General features: G+C 60.4%; 1 protein-coding gene across 3 annotated transcripts in view; it reads left to right on the forward strand.

Annotated features, from left to right (window-relative positions):
• The window catches only part of LOC122381071 (protein held out wings-like), a 35,276-nt gene that overhangs the window by 18,305 nt on the left and 4,570 nt on the right, over positions 1-12,401 (forward strand). For all 3 annotated transcript variants that reach the window (XM_043364810.1, XM_043364809.1, XM_043364811.1), the window contains exons 4-5: positions 4,389-4,532; positions 11,726-11,804. In XM_043364810.1, the coding sequence (XP_043220745.1) occupies positions 4,389-4,532; positions 11,726-11,804 (223 nt within the window). The remainder of the gene's footprint in view (positions 1-4,388; positions 4,533-11,725; positions 11,805-12,401) is intronic.

Below are 12,401 nucleotides of genomic sequence, written 5' to 3' on the forward strand. Positions count from 1 at the left end.
GAGGGTGTGAATAACTGCCGGGACCGGAGCGGTTTTTGTGGGCCCCGTCCGGCCGGCAGCGTTCCGGCTCACTTACTAGGGATCTCTGTGACTTCTGGCGTCTCTGCGTGACGGGATACTGGACACTGAAAGATACGTCCAACTCGGAGTCATTCAGCTGAAAAGCGCACGATGAAATGAAAACGTTGTGAGATGAAATCCTTTCTATAGATAAAAGATGCAAGACACACACAAAGCTCCAATCCAATCTGACTCCCCACCCTCCTCAGCTAACCCTAACAGCCCCCAACAACCCAACCAGTCCTCCAGCTCCAACAGCCAGCGAGAGCAGCGACGGTGTCCCGGGTCCGACCTGGTCGTGCGGTGGCGTACCGAGCCTGTGTTACCGCCGACAGGACACGTGACCGGGCCTGTGTTACCGCCGCGGCGACACGTGACCGGCGTGGAAACTGAGCGGCTCATTTGCATGGTGCGCCGCGTGCGGCATTCCCGCCACAGACGGGCGCTGAAAGGGCGCCGGTCGGGAGCCGATGGAGCGCTGATGGCGCGGAACGAGGACCGGGCGCCGGGTCACCAGGGGGTCAGCGGGGTCACAGGGGAGGTCACAGGGGTCGCAGGAGGTCGCGCGGAACGTCAGAGGATAGAAGACGGCATCTTTGTCATCATCCAGCCGCTCGGTCGGTCAGACATCACGTTGTTTGCATCCACTCAACCCCGACTCCGCTCGCATCAGAATGGCGGCCCGGTGTTGTATAATACCCACAAGGAAATGCAGCCAGGACGTGCTGGCCAGTGGCGCCACGCTACTCAGCCCGCCGATGGGACGATATACTGGCGTTAGTGACGGTCCGCCCCGTGGACTGTCGTCCCTGACTGCCGGCTCGCCGACTGGCTGGACCAGTGCCGCTCGCCGACGAGGACCCGACGGCTTGCTGCTGCGGTGGCGGCGGAATGGTAAACCGGCCGACCTCGCGGCGGCTCGACCTGAGTCGACTCGGCGTCGCCGGGCCGGGAGCCGGGACGCGTCAGGTGCGGTCTCCGGAGCTGTGCATGACGGAATGATGACGGCAGAATGATGACGGGACATCGGGTGAGGGAGGACGACAATGCATGACAATGAAGGCTTGTGCTCCACGGGCGGCAGTGCAGCGGACGCGGAAAGTCGCTAAGTCAGTGATTACTGATGGACACAACACAACACAACTGAACTGCACTGATGAATTATCCGCACTTAATAGATGGGTGACTCCAGCACGCTTGTCCTGCGGTTGAGCTGCCCGAGGTGTAGAGAGTGAGATGTGACTTCATGGATGGTTTCGATGGTGACTTCAGTCGAACCAAGGCTGGTGAGAGGTGCAGTGAGCGCCGGTGAGATAAGGTGGGATGCGGTGAGGTGAGGTGAGCGCAGTGGTGACGCTGGGGATTGAGACAGGTGATGGGAGGTCTCATCGGACGGCATTGAGTGGAAGTGAAACTCGGCCCGGTCTAGATGATGCTAGTCCTTGTTTCATGTTCCGAGCGGCTTCCTGAGCTCTGTAATACCCGTATTCCTGCCGCCGGTGCCCGAGGTTCGACCTCCCGAGGTTCGACCTCCCGAGTTTCGGCCTCCCGAGTTTCGACCTCCCGAGCTTCGACCTCCCGAGTTTCGACCTCCCGAGCTTCGACCTCCCGAGTTTCGACCTGCCGAGGTTCGACCTGCCGCAGACGGGCGCCGTCTCAGTGTCGGCCCTGAGCCAACCGACGCAGTAACAGAAACGTAACGTGACGCTGCATGACCAACCGTCACACTCGAGAGCGTGACGACGCATCTCGCTAGCCCTGGCTCTCCCAGCTCGTGACTTCCCACCAGGGCGGGCCCGGTTGTTACTTTGGGCGCCCAGGCTCATTCCTTGGGGTTAGCGGCAATTCGGGTGAAACATTTGCCCTGAACCGTCTACCTGCGGCATACGCTCAGATCCTGCTGCAAGTATCGCAGACCCAGCGCAGACCAAGCTTACTTTACTAATAGCTCAAACTAGTGGTAAAGGAATGTCTCTGTTTTGAAAGCTGATCTGCTCTGGAGATATTCCCTCATGACACGGCCTCCTGGCTCACAGTCTGCGTCTGACTCCTCTCTCAGTTGCACTCTGGACGTGGCAACAAACATGAGCTCCAGTGGTCAGGTGCCGCGTAATTAGCATCAAACACCTGCAAACAGCGTCGGCGACAGCGGAGATCGCAGATAGGGCCGCAGGAATGGCGGGCGCGGCATCACGAACTCACCCTCTGATCGTGCTGCGGACCCGGCCGAACACGTTATGGCCCGTCATCGCTGCTGGGGCACTCGCGATCCAACGCTGATCAGCTCTCGGTCCAACGCCGATCAGCTCTCGATCCAACGCCGATCAGCTCTCCTCTGGATCAGATCTCGATCAGCTGTCGATCAGTTTTTGATCATCTCGCGATTACCTCTCGATTATTTCTCTATCTGCATCTATCCTCCCTATTTCCTTAATCCGCCCACTTTTTGTCAGCAGTTGACCTCATCTATAGCTAATCTCGTTTGTAACCTTTCTCACCATCCTAACCTCTCCTTTCTTTTAAACGCCTTTTTTTTAGTCCGCTCACAATCAGCTTTCGAACCCGATCCAATTCAGGTCATGTCATATTCTCTTGTCAATCGTACCCTTTGACCTCCTCACCCCTTCACCGCTCGTGCGGGCGCAGTAGGTACTCACATACCTCACCGCCTGTCTCTGCCGCCGCACATGGTGACCGGCAAAACCCGTCCAGCAGCAGTCAGTCAGCTCGGGGCCCAGCACGACCCAAAGTTGGCCTGATAACTCCATAACGGTGAGCCGAAGCTGATGTGACGGCAGCCCAGTGATGACCCAGCGGTGACCCTGCGGTGACTTTATGTCGACTCGCCCTGTCGAGCCGCGGCCGGCCGCTGCCTTTGAAGTGGCTCTCTCGGCGGCGCGGTGACAGCTGGTGTCGCTGGTTCTGCCTAACGACCCGGGTGTGACCCATCACGGGGCGAGAGCACCACCCATAAAACGCCGCGCCAAAGATACTTCTTATTAGTGCCGCGGCGGCGAGCCTCGTCGGGAATTCGCCGCCGTCGCGACCGCTTCCGGCCAGAGTTTGTTCGGGACAGGAGACAAATATTTGACTTCCTGAGACGCTGCAGTGGTGGGCATTTTATTCGTTTGTTGGCTCCGTGCCCCGCCGGGCTGAGAGACAAGAACAGGTCTGCTCGACCTTGGGTATCAGAAGAAAGGTGACATGTTTTCATGGGAGTTATGGTATGCATATTCAATGAAGCTGTGCTACGCTTTGGTATGCTCATTACAATAAAGTATAGAGGTTTCACACGTCATCTGAAAATGCAAGTCTAATTAAACTGAAGCACAAATTGCGTCATCTGTTGTGGAGATGCGGGATTTGCATGAATCCAATCGTGGTCTATTGGAGGACTCCTCCCACTTCAATTACCCCCTCACACTCCTGTCTTTTGACTCGCCCGACTCCATCCCCAGTGCCGTCGTGGGAGCGCATCCCTCCCGTGAGCTGTTGTTTTCCTCTGTTGCCGTGTTCCGATGTCACCGGTGTTCTCCGTGATGAGGTGACGGTGTGTCGACTCCTGACGTGGGAACCGGGTTGGCCCGGTACGCCGCGGATGGACGCACACGACGGGTGGAACGCTGGGTGCTGAGGGAACGGGTTACAGTCACTGCGTGCGATAGGGGTGAAATATGACCGGTATGCGTCGAATGATAGGGGATTGCGCCGCTCTGCGTGCGGGCGTGACACGCCGGAGACTCTGGTCGTGGGTCGTGACTCGCGTGATCGTAAAGATTGTGATGTCTTCTCTCATTCCAGTGTTGAAATGTCTCAGCGTGCGCGCTATGCACTTACTGACATCGTCGCTTGACTTGTTAGCCGGACTTATAGGCGACAAAAGTGCGTCTTCCTTTCTGTGATCTGTGTCGTCTTGACAGCTGTTTTTCTCCTTGACCCAACAAGAAAGCGTCCCCCTTTGCTTCGTGTCCCCGTGTCGAGTGAGTGAGATATCCTCATGGCCCACTTCCCCTGTCGTCCCCGCCCTGGCAACTGTCCGTATCCGGCAGCGGAGCTGTACCTGCCGGCGCAGCGCCGTCTGTTTTGTCCCGCCCACGTCCTCAGAACGGACGCTTTTTGTCCGCGCTCGACCCATTGGTGAGCGCCGTTTTTGTGGCTGAAAATCCCTCCCCTAATGGCAACATTGTGTGGCATGTTCGGTGGCGAGAACTGATTGCCTCCGCGCGCTGGGTGTGGGTCGTGTGGACGATGCCTGGTCGTGATAGAGGTTAACGCACCGTGTCATCGTTTTAGCACGGCTGTCTGACGCATTGTTTGGCCGCTTTCAGGAGGAGCAGAACCGGGGCAAGCCCAACTGGGAGCACCTGAGCGATGAGCTGCACGTTCTCATCACGGTGGAAGACTCGGAGAATCGGGCGGCGGCCAAGCTGCAGCGGGCCGTCGACGAGATCAAGAAACTGCTCGTGCCGTCGGTAAGTGGTTTGTAGATGAAGTCGTGCGACGTGGCTATCTAGCAGAGATTCGGCTGAAGGCTCAGTTTCAGATATGATCTTTGGAGTTCGACTGGTAGTATGGCGGGGATAGTGGTATGTATTCCGATGCTGAAAATGAGCGTCGAAAATATCTCAATCGCGATCCAAAAATATGTTCGTACGGCATCCTCAACACATTGCCGGCTATCTCAGAACATTGTCAATAGTTTCGCGTTTCCTGGCAGGTCATGACTGCCTTACACCCGAAATGCACCCGTCGTGTCGCGCCACTGGGGCACGTGCCTCACTTCTGTCTGAACCGGGGTCAGTGTCTCCCTCGCTGTGGGTGCCGTCGGGCACGAGGCGCGCCGCCGCGGGGGCTGTGACCTGACACCGCGCCGGCGGCCAATTTTGCGGCCGCTCCGCCCCACCCTGTCGACGGAGACGGCTCGACAGAAGGCAGGTCGGCCCGACGGGTGTTTGCGCATCCGTCGCCGCCACGCGCGGCGCGTGTTGCCTTTGAACGACTGCCCGGAGCGGTCGGCCTGTCCCACTCTCCTGAAACGCCTCGGCGCGTCAGAAAACGCCTGGAGCTGCCTCCAGAGACGAGCCTCTGTCAGCCGGCGGCGACGGCGACGACGCGTCTGTGACGACGGCGACGACGGCAGCGACGGGCTCTGAAAACGCGTCACTGTCAGCGCCGGCCGAGTCGGGCCTCCGGGTGTCCCCGGGGAGGCGATAGGTGTCTGCTGAGATGGGAGCTCTGTCGGAGGCGCCGACTGGAGCGCGGGGCCAGGAGACGCGCCCAGCAGAGTGACGAGTTTGGATTAGCGCCGGTGACAGTCCGACAGACCGGGATTGGGAGGAGATTGGCGTTTCTGGGTTCCCGCTGACAGCAGCTTTGTTGCTCATACAGAGCGACCTCAATAGCCACATGTGATGAGATTAAGCAAGAATAAAAGTCAACAAACAAGCACGGCGAATGATAATGAACTGGACTCGCGTGCCGTATGGCTGATACCGCCGAGGCAAACAGGATCTGTTGTTTTATGGCCGATCAGTGCCGTATCGAGTCACAATCACGGCTGCATCTGTGATCGGCGGCGCAAATCCTGTCGGCCACAGTCGCCGGCCGGTGCCGCTCCGCCGCGAAAGGGGACGAGGCCAGCCGGTTACCGTGGAGGGCAGCTGCACTGGCGGCGGCACGGGGAGCTCCCCGTCCCCTGTCACGCTCCCCTGTCCCGTCCGGTTCGGCACTGTCCCAGCACTGTCCCTGTCCTGTCCGGTTCGGACCAGTCCCAGCCGTGCACCGATCTCTGTTCACGTCTATCCTGTCCCCATGCGTCATCGTACCATGTTGTCCTTTTTCTCTCCCGTCCTTTTCTGTGTCATGATCCCGTTTCCGCCTTGCCATCGTTTGCGCGCGTTTCTGTGCCTCTGAATCGTCCCATTCGTGCCATCTTTTCTTGTATACCCCTTTCTTTGCCTCGTTTCCTGTCTCGTTTTCGTGCGTGAGGTTCCAATATTTCAATATCGTCGTGACGGATTATATGCTCCTGCCTCTCCCGTCATGACCATCAGCTCAAGCTGCGCTCATCCCATCCAGTCTGAGCCCCTTTCCCTAAACCGGCAGCTGTCTACCTGCTTCTCTCAGCGCGACCAGCCAGGAGCAACAAAAACTCTTTGTCCACGCGGCGGCGGCGGGCTGGCGCGGCGTGAGGAGGCTTATCCCATCCGGTGTCCTCACAAAACATTCCGACCAGCACTGTTGACCCAGGTCGTCCATTCCTCACCGGACGGCGGGGCCGGCGCGACTCTAAACGATGTCGACACAAAGCTGCCGGGAGAGGCAGCGCGTCACAACACAGTACCGAAGTCATTGTCGGGCGGACGGACAAGAAGTCTGATTCAGACAGGCGGTCAAGCCGTGACCGTGATATGGTCACGAAAGAGTGCGTGTCAGCAGTTTCGTGACCTGGACGGTCCGACCTGACCTGACCCGTCGCGGTCCGTCTCGGGGCTGTGGCACTGCTGACTGGTCATATACGAGTACCCGGTGACCGGTGAAGGTGTTCAGAGACGGTCAGGTGTAGTCTGTGGGCAACGGTCGGCGACGGTGGCGGCACGGCAAATACGACAATTAGCCACCCAGCCAGGCTGGCAGGCAGACAGGCAGTCGCAGTCGCAGTCAGACAGGGATGGCGAGTTAGTGCCGCTGGTCACAGCACACGAGGTGACTCACGATGCCCAGAAGCGCGGCGTTCCTCACAGCTCCCAAAGGGCCGGCCGACCCCAGTGACCGGGGTGGACCGCGCGTCCCAGCGCTGACCGTTCGCGGATCTCGTGCCCAGAGACTCTTTGTGGCCGCTCGGCCGAGCTGTGACCGATAAACGACGCCTTGGTACGACCAGAGAACCGCAAGGGTCGTTTGGACATTACTTAACAGCCCAGCGACGGTGGATGGAAAATGTGAATGTTCTTGAAGACATCATGCATGTCTAAAGGTTAAAGTTTCTCAAGGCTTCCTTTACTCATGATTCTGTTCGACAGTTTTCCCATGCTGATCGCGAACAAAATATATGCTCTAGCTGTCGTTTCGCCACAGCACCTGCTGTACTCCGACCGAGCCCCGCACGTTTTGATACGTGTTGCACGTGCCCCGGGTGCGGCGCCGTGCGGTCCGTGCGGTTCACGTGCGCCCCACCTGACTGGGCCGCGGGGCACGTTTTCGCACGGCCGTTAAAAACTCGGCGGCGGCCGGCCACGTGACTTCCTCTGTTTACGGTGGGCGTTGGCGCGGCGCTGGCGGCCGCCTCTGTGTACATTACCTGCGGGACGACGCCGCCGTGGCACCTGGGTGTGCGCGACCGCTCCCAGATCAGCGACCGAACGGAGGGAGACGGAGAGCGGAGGAGAAGGAGGGACGGCAGAGAACTGACGGGACGGCGGAGAGGAGGCGGGGCTCTTCAGGGACGAGGCCCTCCTCTCTGCCTCTTCAGAGAGGAGACGAGATTCCCCAGTCCACAGAGCGGCACACCTGTGGCCTGTGCGAGCTGCGCGAATATTTGGCTGTGTATATTAGGATGATATGCCGCTCATGGCCTCACTGATCTTAGAGGTGCTAGTAAATGACCTGACGGCGCTGGTGGTGGATCGTGGAGGTGCTAGATCCCCGCTGGATGCGGTAAACGCCGCCGCGTTTCTGTCAACTCCTGCCGGGCTTGATCATACTCATCCTGTCATCCTGTATATGCGGCTCTGCGTGAGCCTTCAGAGATCCAAATAAACCGAGTTCGCAGTTGTCGACTGCTGAGTCAGTGTGACGTTTACTGTTTACGGTCACACCGTGTGACCGTCACTCGTACCTCTGCCTTTCCAGCTCTTTGGGTTCATTTTTACTCTTTCCACCTCGCTGCTGTGCCCGTCCCACCTCTCTGTCTCAGTTCCTGTTCGAGCTCCACTCTGGTATGTCTGCTCTCGGCTCTCGGCGTCTGGCGAGTGGCAAGTGATAGCTCCTATCGATGTAACCTCTCCGCCGTACCCCGAGAGGGACTCCGACGGTCGCCCGGTGCCCGCGACCAGACACCACTGCCGCGCTGCCGGCCGTGCCGCGACCGGTAAATAAATAAACGTCCCTGGGCCGCCGGCGTGTGTCAGAGACGGCGTATATACGGCGCCGGGAGAGCCGAGAGGTCGTGACGGCCACATGGAAGGACGCCGGGAGGTGTTATGCACATCGCACACAGGGTGGAAAGCCGTGGCAGAACAATGCATATTGTTGGTTCGTACTTGCTGTTTAATACAGCAGTAGTGTTTAAATTATAGTGCAGCAGCTGTGCTTGCTCTGATCCTGGTTGCTCCAGAATGCCACCGCTGCTACTCACGTGTTGTTTGGTGTCATTTCCTGTTTTCGCGGCGATTTTCGACGTGATTTCGGCCCGCGCGTGCTTAAGAGTGTCGGCGACACTCACGGAAGGCTCGCCAACAGCCGTCGATTGGCCTTTTGAGGCGCCACTCCGAGACAATTCGTTCACGCTCTCGGCTCGCGCTCGGCGGATGTTTTGTTGTGTTCGGGGCACGCACCGAGGGGCGCGTGGGAGGAGGCGCTCACCAGGCCAATCATCAGCTCCGGCGGAGCGTCGTCCTGGCTCCAGCGGCGTCATCAGCGCCGGGGCGTCAGCGCGGACCGCCAACGAGCGCGGAACTGAGACGAACCGCGCGCGTCAGCACGTCGAAATAGCCGGAGTCAATATTTTCCCAGGGCCTCGAGCACCCAGCGTCAATGGAGGGGGAGGAGAGGGGGTCGGGAGAGGCGAGAGGCGGCGGCGGTTTCGGCGGTGGCCGCTGCCGGAGGATCGCTCCGCACTGATTAATCACCGGCTGCTTGGTTTGGCGGCGGCGGGCCGACCGGTATGTAGCGCGCTATGGACGGCCGCCCTCCCCGGCCCTCCCCGGTCGTCAGTCGGCTCAGCTGGGCTTGGCAGCGCCGCCGGCAGCGCGGCCAGCCGGCTCTGACCGCATCGGCCCGGCACGCTGCCTCTGACGTCACCAGAGCGACTGACCGGCCCGGCCCGCGGCACTGGGGAGTGGGGACGGCCCCTGTAGGTGCCCCGCCGCCGCCTGCGCCGCGCCGCCGCTCTATCTCTCCCTCCCTGTGGATCGCAGTCACTCGTCACGCGATACAGTTCTGCACGGGACCTCAGGGGCCCGACGGACCCGATGACTGACTGATGAGCCGTCCAGAGCCCCTCTGAGCCGCTCGGCAGCTCAGCTGAGCCGCGAGAGCCGACCTCTCGACTGAGACACCTCTCGGTCAGGTCACCCGCTGTGCCGGAGCGAGAGGTCTCACACGTTTTGTCGCTTCGTTTTCTCACCGCTGAGCGCAAACCGGCTTGTTTCCCCAACCTACTGCGTCTCCCATTTTCGCGTGCCTCTGTTGCGTCAGTGCTTGTGACACTCCCGTTTTTCCATCATCACCGACCGCCGCCTCGCACGTCGTTTCTCAGAGCCGTCGATCGTCAATCGGTGGCCGGCGGCCTGGCTCGCGCGTCCCCAGCATACCGAGCGGGGCGCCGCCGTGTTGGCACTTTTTACCGATGCGTTTATGGGGCGGTCGCGGCGCGGCGCTGTCGCATTTCGCCCGCTTTATTTGGCCGTCCATCGATATGTATCGGCGGCCGTGCAGCGAAAACAGGCTGACCGGGAGCGCCGGCTGCGCGGCGGTCGGTCGATCGGTACTGCGCCGCGCCGCTCTGAGGCCGTTCTGAGGTCGGCTCACCCGCGCTGCCGCTGCTGCTCTCACGGCTGTGGTGAAGTGGCGGAGCTTGTATCTGCAGCAGTGGGCGCTCCCTGTCGCTCCCTGTCACCTCCCAGGTGTACGCTGTTCGGTACCGTCCATTGTTCATCACGCATCCACGTCTCGCCGGTCGCGCGGGGGGTGGCGCCGCCCGCCCGGTCCCCGACAGAGCTGTCGCCGCTGAGAAGCCCCGTGGACGGTGTTCCCAGGACTGTGTGGCGCTGTACGTCGTCGTCCAAACTGGCTCGGTGACGGCTGCATTACTCAACTTTCAGCTGCCGTAAGCGCGGAAGCCGAAGCTACCACCCGGGCGGCAGACAGACGTCTCCGTGCTGTGTTGTGCCGGCTAGCTCGTTGCCATGCAGCGGACATCATGTTGTCACCGGGGCGGTCCACACACATCAGCTGTCTTTGGGGACACGGCCGGCTTACTGAGTGGTTACTTTTGGCGGAGGCATGCCACCGGAAACCCGCCCGCTGTCCCATCACCGCCCGCCGCCCGCTGGCCCGCCCCGTGGTCGTCACTGCCTCAGCCAGAAGTTCGCGGAGAGCAGGGCGGGGCAGACGTGCCCTCCGTGTAACCGCTCTGATCCTGAGTGTTGTCGGCCGGTGGAGCGCGGCCCAGTCCCACCCAGTACTGCACCCGGCGGCGAGGGCGCTGCGCCGTAATATCTGAAGTAACGGCCTCACTCACGCCTGATCGCCATTCGCGCGGCTGGTGCGCTTGTTATATTTCACCCTGCGTGACCTCTGATCAGGTGCAGAGGTGCAGGGTACCCTGCAGCGCCGGGGAAGGTCCCCGAGGGGAGGGGGTGCCGGGGAGGGGGACGGTGCCGGGCCAGCCGCCAGAGGGAGCGCCACAGGTGGATATCAAAGCACCGGATGCGGCGTCCGGCTGCTGACCGCTGGCAGTTGTGAATCCGCCCTGTCGCCTTGATCTGACCCGCCTGCGTCGCTACGGGGCAACGCGGGGTAATTCAGACCGTCCGTCGCCGCAGTTTGTCGAGATGTATGTTTTCGACAAGATGTATGTTTTCGACATGTACGACTGAAGAGGATGGGACCGGGGGAGCTTCTTGGCCACACGGCTCAGAGCGTCGGGTCACGCTTGACCTTTGAGTTGACTTCACTTAGCGGCGGATGTGGACGAGCATGTACCGGTCGGGTTCTTTTTTAGTGCGGCCTTTTTCGTGCTGGGATTACTAAGGTTTACTTTCAACTACCGAAAGTCTTCGTCCCGCTCGTCACTGCCTGCTGCCCCTCTCAGCCAGCTCGCCCTGCCCAGCCCTGGCTGTTTAGCACCGCTGGGTAATTTCACGCCCTTAGCAGCGCTCCCGGCGGGTCCGTCTCACCCAATTGTCCTTGGTGTCATCAGCTGCTGCACAGTTAGCGAGCTCTGTTTTCCAGTGGCTGGCTCTGGAAAGTGTTGTTTGGCTTCCAGCCGGCCACCGAACCGGCCTGAGCCGCTGCGCCGTGCTAAAAACACTGAAAACGGGTTGTTCATTCGGCGAATGAGGGGCTATTTAGCGGCCAGTGAGCGGGCCATTGTCTGGTGGGTCAATGTGTCTGCTGTTGATGACGATTGTGACGCCGCGGTGGGCCGATGTGTCGTCCTGACGTCCCGCCCCGCTGAGCCACAGACGCCGGCCGGGCCGCGTTGCGTCACTCGTCGCTATCTATCTAAATTAACGTGCCGAAACGTAAATATTATTTCTCTCGACAGTGCAGTGACGTTGTCGCCTGTTCCATGACGCGATCGGCGCCGTTATAAATCAGCTGCCGGCACTGGTCTCGCGATCTACAACTGATGTGCGGTCCGAGATGGGAGATATGTGACCTGACGTGACCCGGGGTGACGTGGGCCGCTGACGCTGACTGATGTGCTCTTGTTTGACAGGCGGACGGCGAGGATGAACTGAAGAAGCGGCAGCTGATGGAGCTGGCGATCATCAACGGAACGTATCGGGATTCGAGCAGTGAGTAGCGGTCTGCTCTGCCGGCTAATGCTTCCCTGCTCTCACAACACTGCTTGACACCGTGCCTGACACTTTACCTGAGCTGCAGTCTGACACTGCCTGACACTCCGCTATCCCTGCCTGACGCACTCTCTGACACTGCCTCATCTGACGCCTTCCCGTCCATCTGATGCTACAGCCTCGCCTGTCCGTCTCTCCACACCGCTTCTCTAACGTTCCTCGCGCCTGACCGGGCTCTCTGACCAGCTGTGACCCCTCCTGTCCTCCCGTGTCGCTATGCTCGCGCCGCGCCGTACCCCGCGCCTCTGGCTGTTCATCTCTGGCTCAGCGCCTAACGTCTAACGCGCCATCTATGTCCGTAACCGCCGCATTAAATGTCGCCTCTTTGCATCTCGCCAGCGGCCCAGCGGCCGCTGGGCGCCTATTAATTGCTGGGTTTCTCCCTCGGTGCCCGACCGAGGTCTGTTTCGCTCACTAACGGGCCGCGTCCGCCCGCCGTAACCCATTAACATCACTTGGGACGCCACTGCCACGCCGCATGCGGCCGGTCGCGCAACTGCGAGTTGCGCGCGGCGCCGGCAGATGTCTCGCTGAGCG

The sequence above is a fragment of the Amphibalanus amphitrite genome, unplaced genomic scaffold (genome assembly GCF_019059575.1).
Source record: "Amphibalanus amphitrite isolate SeventyFive unplaced genomic scaffold, NRLGWU_Aamphi_draft 000113F_arrow, whole genome shotgun sequence".
NCBI lineage: Eukaryota > Metazoa > Arthropoda > Thecostraca > Balanomorpha > Balanidae > Amphibalanus > Amphibalanus amphitrite.